General features: G+C 38.0%; 2 protein-coding genes across 2 annotated transcripts; one reads left to right on the top strand and one right to left on the bottom strand.

The window, feature by feature from the left end:
* The first annotated feature begins 681 nt into the window (after positions 1-681).
* On the top strand, positions 682-7,442 carry LOC136205835 (BTB/POZ domain-containing protein At3g08570-like). Its single transcript, XM_065996646.1, is given in 12 exon segments — positions 682-1,813; positions 1,899-2,089; positions 2,209-2,342; positions 4,716-5,013; positions 5,181-5,430; positions 5,504-5,594; positions 5,597-6,119; positions 6,121-6,215; positions 6,218-6,582; positions 6,672-6,906; positions 6,909-6,997; positions 6,999-7,442. Coding segments are annotated over 8 exon segments (1,881 nt in total). The 5' UTR covers positions 682-1,813; positions 1,899-2,089; positions 2,209-2,342; positions 4,716-5,013; positions 5,181-5,208; the 3' UTR covers positions 7,260-7,442.
* Positions 7,443-10,191: 2,749 nt separating this feature from the next.
* LOC136207359 (acid phosphatase 1) lies at positions 10,192-11,008 on the bottom strand. Its single transcript, XM_065998626.1, is given in 4 exon segments — positions 10,192-10,411; positions 10,498-10,694; positions 10,697-10,767; positions 10,999-11,008. Coding segments are annotated over 4 exon segments (498 nt in total).
* Between the last annotated feature and the right edge of the window lie 16,966 nt (positions 11,009-27,974).

Raw genomic sequence — 27,974 nt, 5'->3', positions numbered from 1 at the left:
CAAACACGATTATGATCTACATTTCTTTTCTTACGTTAAAAGAAGAGCTAGAAGGGAAGACTAGACTTTTGTCCTGGTAAATGAAGAGGCTAATTTGGTAAGGTACCCAGCTGTTCCATCTGAGAGTGACATTTTGAAAGAATGGTTTCTGAGACTTGTCTTTCTTCTTCTTCCGATATGAATAAACGCTCCCCTAACTTGTCCAATTCCTTCACCACCCGGTCGGTATCTCCTTCTTCTCTTCTTTATGCATTTCTCACTATATTATATGGAGATCTCCTACTTGTCCTGTTTTATATATGCTATGCTATCCTAATTATGTTGTTTTTCTTTGCTAGTATATTTTCAGATGTGGCAGGGGATCATAGAAGAGGTGTTTGGAAATTAGAAATTGTATTTCTATCTCAAAAGAAAACTTACAGCACTATTTGTTATATACACAGGATCAATGTGTGCTCATCAAGAAAAGTAATGACAGCTATCAATAAAACAAAAAAAATAACAGCATTGTACCATTGTACTAAAAGATACACAAACAATTGCAGCATCTTATCCTTGGTGACTCAGACTTTGTGGGCTGGTTCAGTGTCTTTCATAACAACTCTGGGCTTGTTTTTCTTTAGTGGTCCATTTGGTGAATGGGCTTCATCAGCCCCCCTCAAACGTGGAGTGTAGATATTCAACAGTCCAAGTTTGGATTTGAATTTGATAAAGGTGGGAAGATGTTGAGCCTTTGTGAAGAGATCTGCAATTTGGTGCTCAGATCGAATTGGAAGAAGGTGGACAATGTTTTGCTGCACCTTTTCACGCACGATATGACAGTCAATGTCAATGTGCTTCGTGCGTTCATGGAACACCGGGTTATGTGCGATGTGGAAAGCTGCTTGATTGTCACAGAAGAGAATTGCCGGTCCTTGGTGAGAGAGCCTGAAATCACGAAGCATATATAGAAGCCATTGCAATTCACACACAGAGGTGTCCATCGCCCTATATTCTGCCTCGGAGGAGCTACGAGAAACGGTTGATTGCTTTTTCGATCTCCATGAGATGAGGCTATTTCCCAGAAACACGCAGAATCCAGTTAGGGATCGCCTCGTATCGATGCAAGATGCCCAGTCTGCATCAGTAAAAGCACGAAATTGTATACGACCGGAGGAGGGGTAAAAGATGCCTTGGCCAGGGGATTGTTTTAAGTAACGTAAGACACGATGAGCTCTCTGAAGATCAGTGACAGTGGGCTGGTTTAAATGTTGAGACAATTGATTAACAATATAGCAAATTTCTGGCCTGGAGTGAGTGAGGTAAAGTAACTTTCCAATTAATTGACGATAGGACGAGATATCAGAGAGTGGGGTTAACTTATCAGGAAATTTGAAATTAGGTGTGGCTGGGGTATTGACTGGCTTAGAGGCTAGAAACCCCTGTTCTTGGAGCAATTCAAGACAATATTTTCGCTGGCAGAAGTGTATCCCAGCAGAAGTTCGTGCTACCTCAAATCCCAGAAAAAATTTAAGTGGGCCAAGATCTTTGATCTTAAACAATCGATGAAGGTAGGCTTTGATCGAAGCCACTTCCTTGCAACAGTTGCTTGCCACTAGCACATCATCAACATAAACAAGGAGTGCAAGAAACTTTGTACCTATTACTTTTATGAACAAAGAAGGGTCAGATGGAGCTTGATGGAAACCAAAATTGAACAGAGTGGCTTTAAGTTTTTGATTCCATTGTCGGCCCGCTTGCCTCAGCCCGTACAGTGCTTTCCTCAATCTGCATACGGGTCTAGTCAGAGAAATTGGTGCCTGGCATCCCTGAGGTAATGTCATGTAAACTTCCTCCTCAATTTCACCATGTAGATACGCATTGTTTATATCTAACTATTCCAGGAACCACCCTTGTAGGCTTGATATAGCTATGAACATGCGGATTGTTGTGATTCTGGCTACCGGAGTAAATGTGTCTGTGAAGTCCAAACCTTCTCTCTGTGTGAACCCCTTTGCCACAAGTCTGGCTTTATACCGTTCTACTGTTCCGTCTGCCCTGTATTTCACCTTAAATAGCCATCTGCATCTGATAGGTTTCATCCCTTTTGGTAAATTTGTGACGTCCCACGTATGATTGATTGATAATGCTTGTAGTTCTTTGTTGATTGCTTCCTTCCATTGTTCTGACTTTATGGCTTCTTCGTATGTTGTGGGCTCTTGTGTGCAGGAAATGTTAATGGAGAAGGCTTTGTGGCTGGGAGACAAGGCATTGTAGGAAATGCAACTCGACAATGAATGGGGAGTATTAGCCTGGGGCACCTCTTCTGTTTGTTCCGTTAGACCATGGTGATAGTCTTGGAGGTAATGTGGAATTTGTCTTTGTCTTGTGGACTTTCTAATTGGAGGATTTGTAGTGTTGCTTGCTATCTGATTGGTTATGTCTGCTTGATTAGGATCATCTGTGTGTTCGTCAATGTCTGATTCTCCATCCAATGTAGTAATATCTGTAGTGGTGTGTGGGACAAGGTTATTTGCAATTGTAGGAATGGTTGTTTCTTTAGTGGTATAAGGGAAAACAGTTTCATAAAACTTGACATTTCTTGAGATAAATATCTTGTTGGTATGCAAGTCCATGACCTTATAACCTTTAACCCCACTTTTGTAGCCCAAAAACACACACTTCATTGCTCTAGGACTTAATTTGGTCTTGTCACGATCTAAAGTGGATGCGTAACAGAGGCTGCCAAAGACCTTGAGGTCATCCCACATTGGTTTCTCGTTGTGAAGTAGCATGTAGGGAATGCAATGCTTTGTAGCATTTGTAGGCAGTCTGTTGATGAGGAATACTGCGTGAGATGCAGCTTCAGGCCAGAATGTATTAGGTACTTTACTCTGATAGAGTAGTGCTCTTGTGACATTCAAAATGTCCTGGTGTTTGCGTTCTACAATGCCATTCTGTTGAGGGGTCTCGGGGCAACTTGTTTGATGCAAAATTCCATGTTTAGCATAAAAGCTAGGCATGAGAAACTCAGCCCCATTATCAGACCTGATACTTTTAATTTGCTTGCCAAAATGAGTCAAAACATATTGGTTAAAAGTATGAATTGCTTCTCTAGTCTCAGATTTAAATTGCATCAAATATAACCACACATATCTGCTATAATCATCGACAATTGTCAAAAAGTAATGTTTCCCATTAAACGAGTGCTTTAAAGGCCCCCAAATATCCATGTGTAATAAGTCGAAACATTCATTACTCCTAATACAACTAATAGGGTAGCTATTCTTTTTCTGTTTTGCAAAATGACAAACATCACAAGGAAATTGACAATTGTGATTAACCAAGGTAGGAATAAAATTGGATAGTAGCTGGCTTCTTTGAGGTGAAGGATGTCCTAATCTCAAGTGCCATAGGTTGGAATTGGAATTGACTTGTGCGGAATTTGCAATGACTGTGAAAAATTTGGGAAGAGGATGCTCTAGGTGGTATAGCCCTTCTTTGACTCTAGCATAACCAATCCTCTGGGAGCTGGTCTGATCCTGTATGACACAGTGATTTGAGGAGAAAAATAGACAAATATTTGATTGTGATGTGAGTGTGCTGCTAGAGATCAAGTTGTACTTGAACTTAGGAACATACAGTGCATTATGCAAGACAAGGTTAGGGTGTAGGTGAACTTCTCCTATATGTGTGACAGGGACAAATAAATTGTTTGGCAATTGCACAGAGCAATTATTCACTGCTCTATATTTTTGAAAATAAGCTAAATTGCACACAATGTGGTCTGTGGCCCCCGAGTCAATAATCCAGCTATTTTGATGCAAAATAGATCGAGTAGAGGAAGAAATTATACCAGAATACGAAGAAGAAGCTCTCTGATTGCTGTTAGTGGTAGCCACAAAGTGATTGTTTCCATTCGATGCCTCTGCCATGTCCTGTTTCTGAGGTGGTATTAAGTTCATGATTTGTTCATACTGAGCTTTTGTTAATGTGTACTGCTCAGGGTCTGGATATGTGCCTGTATGGTTGTGCTCTTCGTTAGATCCATTTGTGAGGTTTGACTGAACCCTGATTTGCCTTTGCATTCCTTTGATTGTTGTTCTTGGCTCTGTTTCCATACCCTGGTGGAAACCCATGTTTTCTGTAGTAGATATCTTCAGTGTGCCCTTCTTTATCGCAGTAAGTACATATGGGTAGATGATTGGTAGCATTCCTCTTTTGATTGTTGTTGTATCTCCCATTGCAATTGCTGCTTTTCTGTTGGGGTCGATTTTGATTGAAATTTGCCACAAAGGCTGCTGGTTCTGGGTTAGGGAGTGTATTTGACAAGGAATGCATTGGGTTTGTCTGTCTTTCATGTTGAATGGTGAGGTTAAAAACTCGATTCAGGGATGGCAATGGGTCCATTAAGAGGATATGGGAGCAGACAGTAGAATAGTTGTTGTTAAGGCCTCTTAGGTAGGTGATAACTTGATCTTTTATTGGGTTACGGGCGGGCATTTTACCAGAGGTTTTTGGTCAAGATATTTTCGAAAATCCTTAATGGCATTACATGCACAAGCAGGCTCACATGAACATTTTGGTAGAGGTCTAAAGTTTAGCAGCTCATCCCACATGATTTTCATCTGAGTATAGTAATCTGAGATAGAGAGTGAACCTTGTTTGAATGTTTGTATCTCCTTTTGCAATTCTGAGATTCTGATATTATCTCCCTGTGAAAACCGGTCTTGCAGATCAATCCACACCGTGCTAGCTGTGTCAATCCACACTATGCTTTTTCCAATCTGAGGTGAAACCGACTGTTGAATCCAGGACATGACCATGGTGTTGCATCTGTTCCAGGCTTGGTGCAGATTATCTTCTGGCCCTGGCCCAGGCATAGTGAGAGACCCATCGACCAAGCCATACTTGTTTTTCGCCATGAGAGCCATTTTCATTGTCCTAGCCCATTGGTGATAATTATCCCCATTGAGTATTGTGGGAACAAGGACTAGAGAAGGGCTTTCATTTGAAGCTATGAAGTGAGGACTGGTATGTGTAATGTTTGCCATTGTAGGCTATGTAAAAGCTTTAAAGCTTGCAAAATAAAAGTCAGGGTTTTAATTTCTCTGATACCATCATAGAAGAGGTGTTTGGAAATTAGAAATTGTATTTCTATCTCAAAAGAAAACTTACAGCACTATTTGTTATATACACAGGATCAATGTGTGCTCATCAAGAAAAGTAATGACAGCTATCAATAAAACAAAAAAAATAACAGCATTGTACCATTGTACATACACAAACAATTGCAGCATCTTATCCTTGGTGACTCAGACTTTGTGGGCTGGTTCAGTGTCTTTCATAACAACTCTGGGCTTGTTTTTCTTTAGTGGTCCATTTGGTGAATGGGCTTCATCAGGGGACATTACAATTGTTGTGGATGGGGAATCATTTCTACTGCATAAGGTAACTTAACTTCATTCCACTTTATTTCTCCAATTGACTCATTCATTTATTTATTTATTCTTGCTTCCTTCAGTTTCCCCTTGTCTCTCGAAGTGGCAAGATTCGAAAAATGGTTATGGTTGCACATCATGATCATGAATCAAATATTTCTAAATTGGAGCTTCACAATTTGAACTTGGAATGAAATTTTGTTACGGCATCAACTTTGAGATCACGACTTCCAATGTTGTGCATCTGCGTTGTGCTGCCGACTATTTGGAAATGACAGAAGAAAACCTCATTCAACGTACTGAGATTTATGTCGCTGAGGCTGTGCTTCAAAGCCTCCAATACTCCTTACAAGTACTATCCACTTGTGAGCTGCTTCCTTCGATAGCAGAGGAGGTTGAAATTCCAACTAGGTGTGTTGAAGCTATTGCCATCAATGCTTGCAAAGAGCACTTAGTATCTGGATTGTCTCGCCTAGATTGCCATGCCAATCACCAATCACCTCAACTCAACCCCGATGCTTGTGTTGAGTGGTGGATTCAAGATCTTTCTGTCCTAAAGATTGAGTATTATCAAAGAGTTATTTGTGCCATGGGAAAGGTAGGCCTTCCAGCAGAGACCATTACTTCTTCTTTAATACATTATGCTCAGACATCATTGAATCCAGCAAAGATCAAACCAAGTCCTGGCATGCCCCAAAATGATCATTGAAGTTATTGTGAGTCTTTTGCCTGCACAAAATAAGTGTTCCATTCCACAGAGTTTTCTGTTTGGAATGTTAAGAATGGCGATCACGTTGCGTGTAGACTAGAGCTTGAACGAAGAATTGCTTTTCGTTTAGAAATGGTTTCCCTTGATGATCTTCTCATGCCTTCTGTTCGCACTGGCGATTCATTGTTCGACGTGGATACTGTCCATAGGATAATACTCAATTTCGTGCAGCGGGTTGAAGTAGAAGAAGAAGAAGATTGTTCGGAAGGTGTAGGATCTTCAGGGCAGGGTTCATTGTTAAAAGTAGGAAGGCTCATTGATGCATATCTAGCAGAAATTGCAGCTGATCCAAACTTGAGTCTGCAGAAATTCATTGACATGATTGAGATCGTGCCTGATTATGCTCGTGTGATCGATGATGGACTTTATAGGGCTATTGACATATACTTGAAGGTATAAAATAAAATAAAATCCTGTAATAAAATGGAAAAATGTTTTGTTTTAGCATGTTGAGAACAGAAACTTAATTGTTTATTGTGCAGGCTCATCCAAAATTAACCGAGCAAGAGTGTAGGAAAGTGTGCAAGTTGATAGAGTGTGAAAAGTTATCAGAAGAAGCAAGCAATCATGCTCATGCAGCTCAGAATGACAGACTTCCAGTTGAGATGAGTGTTGGAGTACTCTACTTGGAACAAATTCGGATGAAGAATTCCTTGTCAGGAGGAAATAGTGTATCGCAGTCGAAGAGAATGAGCAGTGCAGCAATGTCTCCTCGGGATAGTTAAGAAGGGAAAATCGACAACTTAAACTTGAGATATCGAGGATGCGACTGAGGCTGAGTGAAGTAGAGAAGGAGCAGATGTACATCATACATGAAGCAAGGAATCATTCTGAAATCAGGAAATGGAAACACTTTCTTTACCTCACTCTCTAAAGGGTTTGGAAGAATTGGAAATGGAAACACTATTTTATGCGGTCCCTACCCTTTTATTTTCCCAGAACGACAGTTCTCCATTTGTCATCGCCCTCGCTTTTGCCGTCGCTTTTCACAGTCAGTCGCATCCTTTTCGGTTGGAACAATTAAGCTCTTAAGCAAACACCTAATTCACCATGATTTTTCACTTTGTTAAGGTACTTATATAAGAACTCTCATTTTGGAGTACTTAATATTATGAAGGTAGCAGAAAAAGAGAGGGCTTTGATTTTGTTTGGGATAGAGTGCATTAAAATTGTAGAAATAAAATATAAAAATGAGGTTATTTTTGGAAAAAAAAAATAATAATTAACCTTGCATTTCTCAAATTGGAGTGTAATTATAAGAAAAATTACTTAAAAAAATCTATAATGATCTCGATTCATAAATATAAAAATCGAAAATCAAGTGCAAAAGGCATTAGGCTCTAGACATGTCTTACAATAAGCCAAAAGACAGGGTCTACTCAATAAGCGCACATCTAACTGTGTCCTTTTGAGTTAGCATAGCGTCTTGTCGAAGGCGTGTCGAGACTCAAATTAGAAGCTATAAAGTATTCTTTAGTATTTTTTAAGGGGGCGTTTGGTTTGGGGGTTTCAGGAAAGGGTAAGGAAAATGGGAGGCTTCATTCTCTTTGTTGGTGTTTGTTTTGATAATTCAATGATTCCCTTTGCCCTTTTTTAGTTTTGGTTTACTCATAACTCCTTTAACCCATTCCCCACTTCCCCCTAAGGTTTTCTATTCTCTTTCTCCTCTCTTTCTAACTTAAACTTCTACACTCCTTATAAAATTCTACTTTACTCTCTATTTTATTTTTTATTTTTATTTTGGTATCTATATTTTTTTATTGGGTTAAGGTGCAAAAATACCCCTAACGTTTTAGACCAGGAGCAATTTTACCCCTAACGTCTAAAATGGTGCAATTTTACCCTAACGTTGGAAGCCAGGAGCAATTTTACCCCTAACGTTAATAAATTGGGTCAATTTCAGACACTATTATAAAACACAGATATTTTTATTCGTTATTCAGCGTCAATTGCATAACAATTCGTTCTGAAAAAAGGATTTCATATTTTTTATAATTTAATAATAGAATTTGAGATTAATATTTATAAATTTGGTGAATTTTTTGAATTTATTTTGTCTAATTCGTACAAAAAGACAATATATTATTTATTTATTTATTTATTTTCACATCCCAACGTATATTTTATGATTTGTTACTGATAAAAACACACGTATGAAGTGTAGATGACAAGATCCATGACCGAGAAGACAGTTTGATGAATTATTTCTCAAATTGACCCAATTTATTAACGTTATGGGTAAAATTGCTCCTGGCTTCCAACGTTAGGGGTAAAATTGCACCATTTTAGACGTTAGAGGTAAAATTGCTCATGGCCTAAAACGTTAGGGGTATTTTTACACCTTAACCCTTTTTTATTTTTACATTTCTTTATCTTTAGATTAATTTCATTTTCGTTATATATTTTTAATTTTTTTACTCAAAAAATATTTTTTACTAAATGTTACTTTTTTTTTATTTTTTTTAATCCTTATATTTTTTATTTATATTTTTTTATCACTAGATTAATTTCACTTTTGATTCTTATACTTATTTATTTTTACCTTTTTACCCTGAAAAATAATTTTGACCAAATTTTTTCTTTTATCATATTATTCAGTTTTAATATTTATTTTTAATTATTTTAAAATAATTATTTTCTTTTTAAATATAATGTTTATGCATTTTTTTTGATTAATTTTATTTCAGTTTCCTCTATTTCATTATCTTTTGATTTTAATTCTTATATTTTTATTAATAGAGGCACATGTATGTATAAAAATTGTTGTCAAAGATTTTCTTGGTGAAAAGGACAATGAAGATGCTTAAACTCTTTTCGGTGATGAAATATTATGCTTAGAAGACTATTGGCTTTTGTTTTTGTTTTTTTTTTAATATGTATGAACTTTGTTAAGTTTAAATTTTAACTTTTATGAACTTTATATTATTATCAATAAGGGTAGCAAGTGAGTGACGTTTTGGATTGTTTGGGATTATATATGAAGTTATTTCATGTTTTATGGAAACTATAGTAAAAGAGTTGATTTTTTTTATTATGATATATGAAGTTAAAAAAAATAGTTTTGATTCCTATTTGAACCAAACATCCACAAAGGGAATGTGATGGAATTGCATTCCCTTTCCTAAACATATCCAAACACATAGGGGTATGAATGTTTATTCTTTTCCTTTCCTTTAGTTTCTCTTTCTTGATTCTTTTTCCCTTACCCCGAAGTTGTTTCCAGTTTATATGATTTACAAATGAAATTAAATTAAAATAAGTAAATTGAAAAAAAAATGGATGTTAAAAATATGGCAAATAACAACATAAAAAACATTGCTCCTTTTGAAGAGTTTAGAAATATCAAAAATCAGTGAGGATTTTAGTCTTGATAAGTTAGAACATTAATTAATTAGCTTAGTATTTGATTGAAATTAAATCTTAATTTTTTATTGTAAATTATAATTATGGAAGAGTTAATAATTAATATAAATTTAAGATAAGGATTATGGATATGATTTAGTATTTACTATTTCATACAAAAAAAATGATAGAATTATTTAATACTATTTTTGGACATTTATAGAATTATTGGTGTGGTGAGGTTGAGGTGTGTCTTAGTTTTAGGTTCCAAAATCTCTTTAGATGTGGCTTTAATAAATATAAAATGAATGCCTTGGGCAATGGCAATGGTAAGGTATCTAAAAGTGAGGAATTATCTGAAAATCTCTTTACATTAACATGTAACATGTTTCTACGTTTTGGTTCAAGATAAATTCTTTGTAACTACATAAATTAAAAATTCATTTTATTAATAAACTCTAATTACTTACCCTCCATTTTCAAACGTGAGATTTAATTTATTGATATATCTTAAAACCATGCCTTCTACTCCGACACCACCCGTCACATATTTATATGCAAAGTATAGAAAATTAAGTAAGAGGGGCAATTTCTATATATTGTTAAGTAGTTAGTGAGAATAATATTGAGTAATGAATGTTGGAAAAGAAAGAAATGCAATTAATACCTCATAATGAGTCGATGATAGCCAAGAAAACCTTGATTATACAAATTATGAAGAGTAGTGAGTCCAAGAGTATCTTTGTCTCTCTCAGTGAGAAGGAATACCTTAAAACCATTAGTAATCAACTCTTGAAACAGTCTTAACACTGGAGGAATAGCTGGACACTCTCCTTTCATAGCCCATGTTTTAAAACCTTCTGGATCGTATGGATCACATCTATATAGGAGAATAAAAGAGAAGACAAGAATGACATGCCTTTTTTCGAGAAAAAAAAGAAAAAGAGAGAAGAATGAGATGCATACCCATATCGTTTGGTCTTATAGTAGAAGAGATTAGAGATGCAAGTATCATCAACATCAAGAATCCAAGCATCCAATCCATCATCAGAAACAACAATTCCTTTAGCAAAACTCGTAATTTCATTAATAACCAATTCAACATCAAACTTGTACTGCCCGCCCCTCATGTAACCTTCGACATACCCTAGGCATTGTGTCGTGTCGGGACAGTCCGCCATCCACAAACATTGTTAGCCTCCACAGCCAACCGCCAGCTTAAGCAATAAACCCACCCTTGACAATATTGCTAACAACAACACTCTCAACATTTCTTGTGCCCGCTCTACCATTGCCTTTAACATAATATTATTCTTTTCTTTTTCCTAACAAATGGTTTGATAACTATTGGTGATCAATCATCAGGAATATATATATATATTAGATATGCAAACTTGTCTTTCACTCCACTTGTTAATATACTTCAACATTCTCTCCAATTTTGACATGGCATCATTTTATTCCTACCCATCACCATCTCTTACAACAATTCATTGCTCAAACCTTTCTACTTCGACACTATCCACTCCACACCGAACTGAATTGTTACACTTAACTTGACACATTAAAGTGTTTTATCAATTATCATTATATACATTCAACATGTCATGAAACCCTTTTAGCTAAAAACTCAAGTTGATAGTTAAAGTCAACTTCATATTAATAGTTGACACACCTCCACATGCGAAAACATATTTGGGCTTGAAGCGTGACAACACATGCCCATATTACCATGTAATGCAAATAACTCAACAAATGGGACTACCAGGAATCGAACCCAAGATCACTTGGTCACACTGGCTCTGATACCATGTCATGAAACCGTTTTAGCTAAAAGCTCAAGCTGATAGTTAAAGGTCAACTTCATATTAATAGCTGACACAACATCTTATTAAAAAAAAGAGAAAAGTAAAAAATAAATAAAAATCATGTTGTTTCATCGATTTGTAAGTAGACAAATGTGATACTTTTATTTACAAAAGAAGGCATGTGTTTTACAAAGTTAGCAAAAAAGGAACATCATCTAATCAACATATACATCATTAAGTTAACATGTCACATCATCAAACGTCAATATTTCATTGTGCCACATCAGTAAAGTTAGCAAGTCAACATGGCACACTATTAGAGTCAATATGTCACGTTATTGAAGATAATATCTTTAGTCACATTTTTTTAATAATTATGTAAAATACATACCCTATTTTGTAAAAAAAAAAAAAAAATCACGTTTCTTTGCTTGCAAATTGATGAAACCATGACCATAAGAAATAGTTCATTGTATTAAAAAATGGAATGAACTTAGATTGAAAGAGAATACAACACATTCTCAATGATTTCATTTGTGCATACTGTCTGTTATTTGAGCTAAGTGAGAAAGGGCTACAATTGGAAACCTAGAAGAAATGAAAAGGGTAAGCTAGGAAAGATAATGACATGTTACAGGGTATTGGAGAAAAGCAAACAATAACAAATTTCATCACTTCTTTGTTGATGAATCTGAAAGTTGTGATTGCACCATTAGTGTCAAATAGATTCATGCGCTGACAAAGCTGAAGTCGCAACAACTCATTTTTAGAGATGGGGTGTTTGCTGTATTTTGTGTTTGTGCTGAGTGTGGAAAATAAGCCTAGGCGCAACAGAATAATAAAATTTTATCTATTTTCCTTTTTCCAAGATCTGTTAATTGTTATTTTATATAAAGAGGGATAGAATGTAATACCTTTGTGAAGAACTATATACAGTTGCAAACGTAGTGCCCACAACTTCTTATATTCAATCCGTGAGCAACGAACATTTTTGTTCAACACAGAAAACAATAACTAATTGGTAATCAACCTTAATAATAGCAATCGCAATGATTGCCTCTAACAGAAATCGATACGAGATCAAAGAGAGAGTAAGAAATAATGTAAATTAGCCGAGACGAAACGGTTCCTCTTGCCCTTTAGACGAGTGTGTCGAAATATTGGGGTTAGGGAGTCTATTTATAGACTTCTCAAAACCCTAATCCCAGTTGTGTTAGGTAATTAATTAATTAGAATCTTATTCGGAATAGGATTACTAATTAGATAATTAAATAAACACCTTTTATTATCTAAATAATAACTAATTATATCCAGATAATATTATTAATCAAATTAATAATTTAATTATTGTTAGGGATAATTAATTAGAGATTCAATCACATTAAAATCTCTAATTAATATTATCAGATAATCTTTTAATTTAATTTATAACTATAATCTAATTATAATTATTAACCAAATTAAATATCCCTAATTAATACTCTAAATTTCGGCCCATGTAGTGTATCCCGCTAATTACAGTTTCGTCCTCTGGTTCCAAGTCTCATATGCGACCCATTAGGTTCTTTATTGCCACTAGCCGTATATATCCTTTGAAATTAATTCATCCTGATTAATTCCAACATGTATATAACAGAATACCGTCGCGAGTTGTTACTAGCAGAACATATGATATTCCTCCAGAGCAATTAAGAAGTTAGGTTGATAACTAACGTTAACTTTTCAGCATTAGGTGCAGTATAATACGATCCTTCATCAACTATATCATGTTGGTCAATTCCTTATAACCATGGAACGTGTCAAGGTTACATATAGCGAAGAGTCCGTTTTACTTGTACAGGTTGAATTCACTCTGAAAGATAAGTTAAGTGAAAATTCTATTTCTACTCTTAACTCTATCACCTTGCAAGGATTTCAGTTAATTCACCACAAGCGGCCATATGGATATATCTCCCATTTATCAGGAGTGATGAATGCTCAATCTGACATTAACTATTCTGCAATTACTTTGTGTGATACACAACCCTGCTCTCACACACCCCAGGCTCTCACCTGTTGGATCGTGCTCGCACAGAATCAAAGTACCAGACTCCATAATCCAGAATCACTAATTAACGAATGTTTGAGTCTGAGAATTAGTTATACCTATTAATACAAATGAGATGAACAGTTGACACTTTTAGATAAATTAATCCATGTTGTTATCTTAAGTCGGGTCCCAATCCGAATGAACTCCTTCACCGGATCCATGTAACTGTTTAGATATCTAAATATCTAAAGCTTGTGAGATCAGCTTTGTGTCTCGACAGAAAACACTGTTACATGCAAGTCTCAACAGTAATATGCCAACCCCTATAACATATTACTTAACTTGGGTTGGTTTTAAGTCTATTGGTCTATTATAAAGTATAGTCTCACTTCATGCTTGTATGAACACTTTATAACTACTTAAATAAACTTAGGATTACTTTCTTAATGAAAGATTTGTGCCTTTATATATAGTTACATTTTAGTGTTATATATCTGATTAAACAAATGATTAAATAAATAATTTATTCATTAATATTTATATCCTAAAACAATTCTCTTTAGGACACTAAACTCCAACACTGAGTAGTTTGAGTATAGTTATGAGCGCCCACTTCAAACTTGGATTGTATGGATCGAACAAGCCAAGTTTGACAATTTGAGTGAGAAATTAGGGATGATGATGCACCTTCATGAATAGGTTAGTGTTTGAAAAATCAAGGAGGTATGCATCAATCGAATTAGATCAGAGACCACTCTTTCTCGAATAACATGGCAATCGATTTCGATGTGCTTAGTGCGCTTATGGAGGACTAGATTTTAAGGAATATGAAGTGCATATGTAAGAGTAAAGCTGATGTAAGGCCATGGATATGAAGATACTTTAATAAAGAAACTCCATTGTAATACACAAGAAGTGAAGGTAATAGCTATGTATTCTGCTTTTGAGGAGAAACAAGGAATTGTGTTTTGTTTCTTCGAGCGCCATGAGATTAGACCGAAGCTAAGAAAGATTCCATAGCTAGTTATTGATACCTTGAGTCGGGGCAGTATGCCCACGGTGAATCAAAGAAAGCTTGTAGGGTGAATTTAGTATCTGAGGGGAAGCATAAGCCCAACCGGGTGAGCTTTTTAGATATCTTAGCACTTTGTATGCTTGAGATATGTCATCAATGATAGGATTTGTTAAGTGTTGTGAAAGTGTATTAACAGTGTATGGGATTTCTTGTTGGTCCCTTTTAACGTGACAAGTTAGTTCCAAAGGGAGGGGATAGGAACTATTTAAAAATTTGTCCGTTGAGGCTGACTTCTTTTCTTATGAAAAGGTTTACACAGCGTCACTAAGTAGATTCAAGACACAAGCTTAGTCAACTTGTGACTAAGTCTGCTTCTTTACTTGAGTCAGGAAATAGCACTTAGAGTCTATTCCTGAACTCAGCTTCTTAGTAAACTTAACTCAGCGTGAGTTCTTTACTTAGTCAGTTTTATAGCAAGCAATATATATTAAAGGAGTTTAAGGGTTAGAAAGATATTACTCAGCAGAGTTATCCTGGTTCAGCCTCTCCGCCTACGTCCAGTCCCCGGAACTCGTTCCGAGCTTTTCGAATTCTCTACTGAGCTCTTTAAAGGTAGAGCACGAAACCTTTTACAGATAGAAGCTGAGTATAACAAGAGTACCTTCCTCTATACCTCTACTCACTCCTATATCTACGCTGAGTACTATAACCGAGTACTCAGCCTCTCCTTTCTATTCTTCTAGAAATGATAAAGTGTTTGCCCTAAACAACAATTGTTAAGACACTTTAGATGATTGAAAATCACTCTAGACTTTTACACAATAATATAGAAATTGGTGTAAGGTATGTGCTTTGCTTTTCTCACAAAAACTTCAAGTATGAATTTGGTCAGCGCTTCGACTAATTGAAGGTCTGCATCGATTGAAGCAAATGGATGGCCTTTATATAGTGACACTTGAGGCACCTGGTCATTTTGAATTTCGAAATAACCGTTGGAGGGAAACGGCTTCCTGTCGTTGTCACTCTAGGCGTGCTCAGCGTCGTTGGCCAATAGGATTCTTGCATTTTCTGTCTTCGTCAGTCCTTGACATAATGTTTCGACATTTAAGGAAAAGTCCACGAGACAGCTTCCTGCGCCTTCTGAACTTTTCCCAAAGTAGAAATACTTTGTCTAGAAGTTGAACATTGTCTGCCGCTGTTGATAGGGGTCAAAAACCCCTATCTTTGGGTACGGTTTTAGGACGGTTTTTAGGGTTATTTGGCTAATAAGCGAGCAATTCTCGCATTTAAATGCTTTTGTGTGAGTAAGTTAGGAATTGAGAACATTCTATTTACTTTTCGTCGTTTAGGCTTGTTTTGTAATCAATTTAGGCAAATACGGCCGAAATAGCATGCGTATTAGAATTCCGTTATCTTTTGAAGCTAATTGGTCCGTCAAAAGTCGCATCAAACGAAGCGTTTGCTCAAAATAAGCGATTGACGGATCAATTTGGCTTTTGGACTAATGTTTTCCGGAGTTTTTATGCGTGTGCAGGTGTGAAGTCGGACGAAAAAGGTCGCGGAACTCATCGAGCTTGGATCGAGCGCGCTTCGGGCGAAAACGCTCGGCGAGCAGGGCCCTATGGGCCATTTCTGATCGCCGAGCAGGAGCCTGCTCGCCGAGCAGGCCACCAGGCGCCTGCTCGGTGCGAGCAGCCCTGCTCGCCGAGCAGCCTTTCCTGCTCAGCGAGCAGCCCTGCGGGAATTGGTAAAAAAGACCAATTCCGCCCCCACAAAGCCACGCTCGGCCCCACGTCTTCCTACACCAACTAGGACACGAAAATAGGTCAAAACGAGTCCCGAGACGCATCTATAAATAGGGTTTTTCAATTGTAATTCAATATCTTTTACTTTTGTAATTAGTTTAGCTTCCACCTTGAGAAATCCTCTCCACCTCCTCCATATCCTTCAAACCTCCATTGAAGATACCTTCGGAGCTCCGTTCACCGAGGATTGCTCAAGCTCCATCCTTAAATCCTAGAAAGACACCTGCATTGGTAGACAGGTTCCCTGAAAGGGATTTTTCTTCTTTTACATTCTGTCTAGCCTCTGATACATGCTATGAATTCTAGGTTTATTGTAACTTCGTGACAATGTTTCCATCTTTGATATATATATTATAGTTCTTGCTCATTCAATTGTTTTGATGTTTCAATCTTTGTCTTACGCTTTGTCTGATTGGTTTAACTCATTCGATAATCCCAAAATTAGGTTGGCACATATTGCGAGCTGAATCTGACCTAGTCAGTGCCTATAGGATTGACAACCCTATAGAAGATTAAGCCCAACTTACTGAGCCTTAGAGCTAGTTTCGGCCTTACAAGGGAATCACGAACTAGGGACTTTAGGAGGATAGGTCGGGTTAATCGCCTTGGACACAAGTGACTTAGTTTCAATTCAATTGTTTAAATATCCTATTTTCATTATCATCGTACCCCTTCATGCTCATTCGGTTAATTGCATTGGTAAAAGATCAATTAGGGGTAGAGTAACTTAGTTAGGCGTAGAATAACTTAGCTAGAGTTAGATAACCTAGTTAGAATTAGATAACTTAGCTAGGATTAGTATAATTCAACCTAGGAGTAGATTAATATAAACAAACCAACTCAAAACCCCCTAAGCCTAGATAACATCCGAGATCGAGTAGCTCGGTACTTGCAGAAATAAATCCTGTGGACGATAACCTGGACTTAAACCAGAAATTTATTACTTGATAACGACGGAGTACACTTATCCCTTAGTGAGTCCTCATCTCTAACCTTAGGTGGGGACGCATCAAGTTTTTGGCGCCGTTGCCGGGGATTTATTTCTTCTGCAATATCGAACCAAAGGTCGACTTGTTAGTTTAGGCATTCTTTGTGAATACTTTCCTTGTTAATATCATATATACTTGTTTATAATCATGATTCTTTTTTTTACGTATCTATACCATTTATACTTGTTCATATACACTTATTTATATATACTCATTTATGATAACCATCCTTGTTTATGCTTACGCTTGTGTGTATTCGTTTGTACGAACATGTAGCTATCAACTTCACCTATACGTGTCTGTATATGTTTACCCATACCATTCTTATACTTGTACAAAACTGTATGATTTGTATGATTCCCCTTCAGCTTTCATTTATTTATGTATTTATCTTTTCTCAGCGTATGCCTACGAGATCAACGAAAATACTGGTTGTCCCTCTTAACCCTGAACTTGAACGTACTCTTCGCAGGAGCAAACAGATCAGAAAGCTGAAGCAAGACGAGATCATCGAGCCTATCGAGCCCGTCAAGATGACTGACAATGAACGGAACAATGAGAACACCGGACCAGAGAGCGACACTCGTCTGATGAGTGAGATCTTGGCACCCCACCGACATCAGCATCTGTCAGGCATTGCTGCTCCAAACATTCCGGCAAACACATACGAAATCAAGTCTGGTATAATTCACTTGATCCAACAGACTGGATTGTTTGGAGGAGAAGCACATAAAAGCCCGAATGATCATCTGGATCGCTTCCTAATGTGCGCAGACACTACAAGGACCAACGGGGTCCCCCAAGATGCTGCTAGACTGAAACTTTTCCCATTCTCTCTGACGGGGCAAGCTTTGGAATGGCTGAGAACACTGGAGCCTGGTTCAATCACAACATGGGCAGGGTTGGAGAAGGAATTCTTATCCTACTACTTCCCTCCCTCGAAGACAGCAATGCTCAGGGGTGAGATCACATCCTTCCACCAACCCGAGCATGAGGCGCTCCACACATCTTGGACTCGATTCAGAAAAATGCTGCGCATGTGCCCTCATCATGACATACCTAAGCATCAGTTAGTGAGCGTATTCTATCACGGACTGACACCCACAAACAGAGCCATTGTCGACTCCGCAGCGGGTGGAGATTTGTTTAGAAAGACAGCAGCAGAGGCATATGACATGATTAATGAGCTGGCCAGAAAGAGCGTACAGTGGCAAGAACAGAAGCTCGCCGGCCCCACTAGGCAGCGGGTATTTGCTGTGGAAGAACAGGAACAAAATCCAGCTGTTGCAGATTTGAGTAGCAAGATGGATGTACTGTTGGCTACGCTTAGCCGACCTCCCACCTGCGTGCACTATGGCGGCGACCACAATGGAAAGGATTGTCAAGCAGGTAGCCCTTTCGCTAGAGATGGGGTGGAGATGGTCAATTACGTTGGGGGGCAGCCAAGATACAATCAGAACTACAACAACGGTAACCCCAACAATTACAACTCCTACAACAACAATGGCAACTACAGGAGGCCTCAGCACCCGAACCTCTCTTACGAGAATTCAAATCAGAATGTGCTCCGACCTCCTAGCGGATTTGTTCAAGAGCATAGAGAGAAGGGGCTTGGCATGCCCCCATACCAACAGCAAAATCAAGGGCCAGTGCAACACCCTAAGGAATCTGACGAAGTGATCACTCTTCTGAACGAGATCTCAGCTAGGCTTGCCAACAACGAAGCCTTCTGTAAGGACTTGAGCAATCAGGTGGCTCAGATTAATAGGGACAGGCAGGAAAGGCCACATGGTTCTCTCCCTAGCACAACGGAGAAGAACCCAAAGATTCTAAGAAATGATTGAGTAAGGGGGAGAAATCGGGTTCTCCTCGGTTTTTAATCCAAAGTTTGAACAATTTGATTCTGCATTTTCTTTCCTTTTTGTTTTTATTGTTGCTTTCATTTCCTTTTATTATTTTGGTTAATTGAATTTTGATCTCGTTTGTTTTTACTGTCAAACTTTGTTCCCCCGCACTCTATTAAAAAAAAAAAAAGAATTTCGCCCAACCCAGGCGAGCTGGGCACTGCCTAACTCGCCGGGCTGGTCGGCCGAGCCAGTCGGCTCAGCCGACAAGGGCTGTTCGGGATTTAAAAAAAAAAGGGAAATTAATAAAATAAAAGAAAGAAAAGAGTGAGAAAAGAAAAAAAAAGGGGGGGGGATGACTCATCATCCCCTTCCCCACCTTCTTCTTCCCTTCTCTCTTCTTTCTTTTCTTTTTATCACATTTTTCTTCATTCTTCCCCTCTCCTTCTCTTTTGCTTCTTCAAAACCTAACCCCCCAAATTCTTCATTCCAACCCAAATTCAAGATATAAGGTATGAATCTTTACCTATTTTTGATTTCTAACATGTTTATAGGCTTAGATTTTAGCTTAGGGTGATAATTTTTGAGGTTCGAGAAAAACCTAAGTTTTGGGTTTTTCCCCTTTTCTCAAATTAGTGTCTTGTTTGCTTCTAAATTCTTGATTTCCTTGCAATTTGTGTTAACATAATGATTAATTTATAGTTTGGGTGTGATTTCTATTCTAAATTTGTGAATATTTGGAGAAATTGCTCAATTTGGGCAAAATCCCCATTTTAGCTCAAAGTTCAACTATTCAATTTATAGTTAGAAGCTTGTAAAAAAGGTTGTGAATTGCATTCTTTTTATGTTTTAGTCATTGGGTATCTTCAATTTTGCATGAACTTTGTGAATTTCGGGTAAAACACTTAGGGACCAAATGCTTATGATTTAGTCCATAAGTGCCTAAAGCTATGATTGTGCCTATGAATGATTTATTGAGGGTTTATGTTGAAGCTTGTAAATAATTTCTAACTCTTCCATTTTTGGTCTATTCCTCAGGAAATATGGGTCGGAAAGGAAAAGCTAAGATCGTCGTCGAGAACGAAGCCGAATCGGAGGTCGAATTCGACGAGAGCTTCCAAGCTAAGTATGATCCACCCTTTGGCCTTATTGATGAACGTGAGGGACTTTTGTATGATAGGTTTTCCAAACAAGACCTTGCCACATATGTAATTGTCGATCAAGCCTATTTATCGAGTCTAGGGTTAAAAAAGGATTTCAATGAAATCCTCAAATTCCACGGCTGGTATAGACTAGTCACAACCCAGACTCCGGTTTATCACAATTTTACCATAGAATTCTTGACAACTTGGAAAAAGGAGCTACCCTTGGGCGGTGGGAAGCATTCCTTTAGGCTAAACGGTAAACCTTACCGCCTTGATGCTACCACACTAGCAGCCCTAATGGGAGTTTATAATCACCCAGGGGCGATCTCAGACTTTGAGAAGCCTATAACAAAAGATATAGCTTGGGAACAACTCACAGGCATATCAGACTTTAACTCCCAGACTGCTAGCCCAATCGCTCTCCTAGACCCACTTCTCAATCTTGTCCACAAATTTGTGGCCCACAACTTATTGGGAAAAAATGAGAGCAATAAAGTCTCAAAGACGGAATTGCTCATATTATGGTGTGTGGCCAACCACAAACCCGTGGACAATATCAAGGCCATATTTGAAGGCTTCTCAAGCCAAACAAGTAGAAAACGTGGTTCCCTAGGTCTTGGACACCTAGTTACCAACCTACTTGAGAGCCAATTCAAGAATTTAGATAATCCTGAAATTGCTATTTATCCTACTCTGCTAAACTCCAAGTTTTTGGGGAAATCTACTTTTCAAGAAGTTTTAAACAGGAACCCAACTGGAGGAGCAAGCTCCAGCGGAGGAGGAAGAAAAAGAGCACGAGTTCCACAACAAAGAAGGGATGAAGAACCTGAGGAAGAAGAACCTGCGACGGCAGGAGACCAAAGGGAACACCAAGCGTCGGGGACGGAGGCCCAGTTCCAAGCCATCAACACCATGATGCAGAAATGCGGGATCTGAACCTACGGACCTTTAACACCGTTCAACAGATGGACCAACGGTTCACCAACTTTGAACAGAATATGGACCGAAGGCTTTCGGGTCTTGAATACGTAGCGGCTGACTACTGCGAGTGCTACAACATGCCTTGGCCATATCCCCCGGCCGATCAGTAAGTTGTCTTCTCCACCCTAACTTTTTACACCCGTACTTCATGATTTATGATGCAATATTGGAACTTATTGCATATTTTTAGTGTGAGGAGGAGGGGTAGACAAACTTACAAAAATTGTATAAATTTTTAAATTTTTGTGGCGTCGTGTCTAGTTTAGGTTTGCGTTTCGGTGTTTTATTTTTGCTTTATTTATGTTTTTGCATGTTTAGGACCTAAAACCGTGAACCTCCTTCGAATTTAAACTTCGTTATTTGTCTTTGAGGGCTGAAAACCGAATCTAAAATTGCATGACAACTAGTTTAGGCGTAAGACACAACTCTTGTATTTGTAAAAGCATGAGCTACAGTTTGCATTTAGACCCTACTTTTGAAGAAATGCTAAAATCATTACTTAGGTAGATAACTTAAGAATTGAAGGCATGTGATATTAAACTTGAGTTTGGGGAAAACTAGTAAACACAAAATTGAAACCCAAAGAATTGTGAGCTGAATTTGAGCCTAAGAGCGAACATCAAAAAGCTCTTTTTCTTGACATTTTTTGTGTGAATGCTTTGACTTGTGGAAGATTACAGATTTTGCACCTAATACTGTGTTGAACCTACATGCAATGATTTGAGATGATAAACGATGAATCAGCCTCATTAGAATTAACTCTTTTCTTTACCTTGTTTTTCTTTTTCATCCACTCTAGGAAGCCCCTTTGAGCCGACATTTTTGTAGTTTGTAGATTTTTCTTTCGTTCTAACCCGTTTTTGCGAACCACAACTTGGTTCGCCACTTAACCCTTGTTTTTGCAAAGCTCGAACTGAGCCTTTGTTTTCTTCTAGCACTTTATCTTTGTTTATGGCATTACAGTAGCAAGCCAAAAGGCTAAGAAGTGAATGAGCATTACTATCCCAGAAAGAAAAAAGAAAAAAAAAGGGGGAAAAGAAAAACAGAAAAAGAAAAGAAAAGAGACGAACAAAAGGGAAGAACTCCATTCCCCAGTTCCTAAAAATAAAAAAAAACGTCTCAAGAGAGCATCCCAAAAACAAAAATAATAAGGGATGAATAAAAAGCTCAGTCACTTCATGATTGCTAAAGCCATTTTAACTCCGTTTTTGTAGCGCTAGAACATTTAACCCTTGTTGTACCTTTAACCCTCTAACCACATTACAACCCCAATTAGAGGCTGTTTTTGATATCATCGGAGTCATATAGCATAGTAGAGGAACTCGGATGAACGTGCAAAATCAACGTAATCCTAAGCAAGAACATAAGCCGAGAGTAAATACCTTAGCCACCAAAAATTGTGTGAATGAGTGAACTACCTATGGTGAGGTGTTTTACTTAGCGATCCCCTCAAGCTCGTTTAATTGAACATGTGTCCATTTGCTTAAAACTATAACCCATGATAATTGAAATGCGGCTTTTGGATATCGTGTCTCTACTTTGTACTTCCGAATGCATGTAATTACAGATGCTCGAAATTATGTCAAGCACCTAGTCAAACTGGGAAGTTTTCTAGCTTGCTTGTGATGGCGGGTTTAGTTTTTTTAGTTTACTTGGGGACAAGTAAAGTTTTAAGTGCGAGGAGGTTTGATAGGGGTCAAAAACCCCTATCTTTGGGTACGGTTTTAGGACGGTTTTTAGGGTTATTTGGCTAATAAGCGAGCAATTCTCGCATTTAAATGCTTTTGTGTGAGTAAGTTAGGAATTGAGAACATTCTATTTACTTTTCATCGTTTAGGCTTGTTTTGTAATCAATTTAGGCAAATACGGCCGAAATAGCATGCGTATTAGAATTCCGTTATCTTTTGAAGCTAATTGGTCCGTCAAAAGTCGCACCAAACGAAGCGTTTGCTCAAAATAAGCGATTGACGGATCAATTTGGCTTTTGGACTAATGTTTTCCGGAGTTTTTATGCGTGTGCAGGTGTGAAGTCGGACGAAAAAGGTCGCGAAACTCATCGAGCTTGGATCGAGCGCGCTTCGGGCGAAAACGCTCGGCGAGCAGGGCCCTACGGGCCATTTCTGCTCGCCGAGCAGGCCACCAGGCGCCTGCTCGGCGAGCAGGGGGCTGCTCGGTGCGAGCAGCCCTGTGGGAATTGGTCAAAAAGACCAATTCCGCCCCCACGAAGCCATGCTCGGCCCCACGTCTTCCTACACCAACTAGGACACGAAAATAGGTCAAAACGAGTCCCGAGATGCATCTATAAATAGGGTTTTTTAATTGTAATTCAATATCTTTTACTTTTGTAATTAGTTTAGCTTCCACCTTGAGAAATCCTCTCTACCTCCTCCATATCCTTCAAACCTCCATTGAAGATACCTTCGGAGCACCGTTCACCGAGGATTGCTCAAGCTCCATCCTTAAATCCTAGAAAGAAGCCTGCATTGGTAGACAGGTTCCCTGAAAGGGATTTTTCTTCTTTTACATTCTGTCTAGCCTCTGATACATGCTATGAATTCTAGGTTTATTGTAACTTCGTGACAATGTTTCCATCTTTGATATATATATTATAGTTCTTGTTCATTCAATTGTTTTGATGTTTCAATCTTTGTCTTACGCTTTGTCTGATTGGTTTAACTCATTCGATAATCCCAAAATTAGGTTGGCACATATTGCGAGCTGAATCTGACCTAGTCAGTGCCTATAGGATTGACAACCCTATAGAAGATTAAGCCCAAATTACTGAGCCTTAGAGCTAGTTTCGGCCTTACAAGGGAATCACGAACTAGGGACTTTAGGAGGATAGGTCGGGTTAATCGCCTTGGACACAAGTGACTTAGTTTCAATTCAATTGTTTAAATATCCTATTTTCATTATCATCGTATCCCTTCATGCTCATTCGATTAATTGCATTGGTAAAAGATCAATTAGGGGTAGAGTAACTTAGTTAGGCGTAGAATAACTTAGCTAGAATTAGATAACCTAGTTAGAATTAGATAACTTAGCTAGGATTAGTATAATTCAACCTAGGAGTAGATTAATATAAACAAACCAACTCAAAAACCCCTAAGCCTAGATAACATCCGAGATCGAGTAGCTCGGTACTTGCAGAAATAAATCTTGTGGACGATAACCTGGACTTAAACCAGAAATTTATTACTTGATAACGACGGGGTACACTTATCCCTTAGTGAGTCCTCATCTCTAACCTTAGGTGGGGACGCATCAGCTGTCTAGACTGCATTGTCGTCCAACTCAGCATCTTCCTCTTGAAGCTTTGGCTTCGAAGGCTTCTCGATCCTTCTTTCGCTGAGTCGTCGTTTTACTTGATACGGCTTCGTTTTGAACTCTTGGGCCGAATGGTCTTGATGTGCTGACTTGGGCTTGACTTCCACTTTATGGACCTTTGGGCTTTTTAATCTTAATGTCTTGTAAACAATTAAACTCAATATTGAACAAACACATTAGTTGAATAAATCAAAGCATTTAAATTTAATGTGTTAGAATATATTTATCATTACTTAAATAATTTTGTCAAATCAAAATCATGTGGAAAGGTGTTTCAACATTTCTGACCAGGTGTGTGAACATATAATAGTCTTCCAATTAGTCTCTTATAGGAAGATATGTCAAGAGGAGGTTGAGCTGAAGGTTATGGTCTGAAATGAGGATGGCTGGTATTTTAGATGGTTTACTGCCAAGGTATCCAATATCACTCAACAACTCTAGGATATAATTACACTGGCACATATGAAGATTAGATGCAGCTATAGAAAATCCAAAATCCAAGAAGTAATGTAGAGCACCCATGTCCTTTATGATGAACAACTTATGTAAGTATGACTTATCTCTTATATGCTTTCATTTGAATTACCTACAACAATTACATCATCTACACATATGAGAAATGTAGTAATTGTATCTCCTTGGCTTTTGATAAATAAAGAGGGGTCTGCCATTGATTTTTTGAATCTTACTTGCTTCTACTCAGCTTTAGGTTCCATTTTCATCTTGCATGTCTTAATCCATACAAAGATTTCTTTAATTTGGATAACAGATTAGGAATGTATTCAGAACACTATCTAGGGCTTCCTCACTATAAAAGGGTATAGTTGATGTGGGTTGGTAGTTTGAAAAGGAAAATTGGTTTCATAGAACACATCATTTATACTAAAAGAATACAGTGTTATTAGACAAATTTAGGAGCTTGTATTCCTTTATCCCAGTTTGGTATCCCAAAAATGCACACTTGATAGCTCTATTTGTGAACTTGTTTTTTCTTTTGTCTAAGGTGATGCAAGACACCCAAAAACTTTTAGATGAGTGAGTTTAGGTTTGTGATTGTGTAGCTTCTAGTAAGGTGTTTGGTTATTTAGGATAATGGTAGACATTTTGTTCATTTGGTAAATTGCTTGAGGAACTGCAGCAAGCTAATAGTCCTTTAACATTGAGATCTACAAAAGTAAAGCTCTGGTAATGTTCATAATGTCCTGATGTTTTATTTCTACCCACCCATTTTTTTGAGATGTTTCAGGACATGTGGTTTGTTGTTGCACACCAAAAGTTGCATAGAAATCAGGGATATGGAACTCTAGATGATTATCAGATCTGACTACTTTGATTTGTTTCTCAAACTGTGTTTTCACATATGAACAATACTTTTGAAACAATGGTCTAGCCTCATACTTAACTTTCATTAATGAGATCCAACACATCTACTACAATCATCAAGAATAGTGAGAAAATAATAATGTTCTGTAAAAAGTCCCTTACTAGACCCCATATGTGGACTAGATCAAAACATTGACTATATACATTCTCACTCAAAGTATATGGAAAATTCTTTTTGCCTTGATTTTTTTGACATATGTTACAAGGAAACTTATATGAATAAACCCAATATTATTAACTTCTCAGTCGGATACCACTATGTTCGAAGTTTCTATCGTTAGTGAGATGGATCAGCAAGATATCAAATAAGGAATTCATGCGCTAGTTAAGGGGAAAAGAAAACTCCCCTATAAGATGATGCAGAACTGAACGCCTCATGTACAAAAGGTAAAAAATGCCAGCGACCAGTCTCTGAAAGATGAACTTGGGTAAGAAAAGAAAAAAACGACCCACCCTGAACATAAGGACCCTAAATACAAACTGAAGAAGAACCTGATATAGATCTATCGAGTCTCGATTTGTCACAGAGGAAAGGGTAGTTGAACCATGGACTCGAGATCGATGGGCTCCTAATGAAAGGACCTCTTGGTAAAATGTGAGGATTCCAAGGCCAATGTTATGGCAACCCAAAAAAAATTGGATAAACTTAAAAGTAGAATCACTGAAGTAGGGTTTGACTCGAAACATTCTGACATAATAGATGTAGAAATACCAGTGTTTAGTATGATTATAACCAAGCCCATGTCAAAAGGGTTTAAATATTTCCTGCTAAAAGATTATGATGGGACAATAGACCCAACTACTCACATAAAAAAAAATTAGGGGAGCTATGGATACTAACAACTTAACGAACGATGTGATGTTCTGCCTATTCCCTATCATCCTAAAAGGTGTTGCCTCCTGATATGAATAGATGGGCACTGAAAGGATCACCAGCTTTAAGCAGATGTCGAGACTCTTCACCGACCAGTTCGTAAAGTCCATCCCCGAGAGAAAACCATGCAAGATCTCAAATACTTGGTCCAACACAAAAAAAAACCTTCAAGATCTACGTGGAAAGACTACTAAATATGGAAGGAGTGGCCGACATCATGGATGCCAACTGCCTCTACAAAGAGTTATCCCGAGAGTGAACCACCAACATGCTCTGAACCTTCAAAGACTTGATGACTTGGGCAAGGGATTTCTACAGATGGGAAGCCCATGGAATAAATCCTCTATAGAAAGATAAGGCCGTCTCCACCAGCACGTACAGACAACCTAAAATGATAAAGATCGATACAAAATAAAGCCACAATAACACTCAAAGAGATCAATGATCTCCCTGCATGCTCCTAGGGAAGAAGTCTTGTATTGGGTAGAGAGGAATATGGTATGCATCACCTATCCTACCAAGATGAAGAAATCACCCTCGCAAAATAATAGGGCATGCTGCAACTTCTGCAAAGGTGAAGGGCATGACATAGAAGATTATAGGAAGCTCATTGTGGAGTAGAGAAGTTATCTACCCAGGGAAAGCTAGACCATTTTTTTAAGAAATTGGATGAGACTCAACACCTGGTAAAAGTGAGAGAAGCAACAAGGAAAAATCCGCCCGAAGTGTTATCAATGTCATCCCTAGAGAACCCGACTTGAGGCCATTAGCTAAAAGAGGACGGCCTCATGAAAAGGATAAACCGAACACGTCGTTAGACTTCTCATTTGGTAGGATGCTGAATACCTCTAAAATGGCACACGATGATGCACTGGTAATCGAAGTTTGAATCGAGGACTTCAGGGTCCGTAGAGCATTAATGGATATTGGAAGCTCAACCAACATCATCATGAAGAAGGCATATGAGGCACTTCGCCTCGAATTAATTTGTTTAACCCTATGAAATCCCCCTTAATAGGAACCAACAGACACTCAGTCCCCCTATTAGGAAGTGTGGTGATGAAAAATAAGATTAGGGATGATCAGCCCACCTAGAAGTAGGAAGATGAGGTCTTGGTTATAGATGATGATCTACCATACAATATGGTAGTAGGCCGACCTTTTCTATCTAATTCAGGTCCATTTGACACTTGGCATGGCAAATCCCCACGCTGATGGTATGGCCATCGCCTAAGGAAATCAA

Source organism: Euphorbia lathyris, chromosome 9 (assembly GCF_963576675.1).
Source record: "Euphorbia lathyris chromosome 9, ddEupLath1.1, whole genome shotgun sequence".
Classification (NCBI taxonomy): Eukaryota; Viridiplantae; Streptophyta; class Magnoliopsida; order Malpighiales; family Euphorbiaceae; genus Euphorbia; species Euphorbia lathyris.
This window is presented reverse-complemented; position numbering and strand designations above follow the sequence as displayed.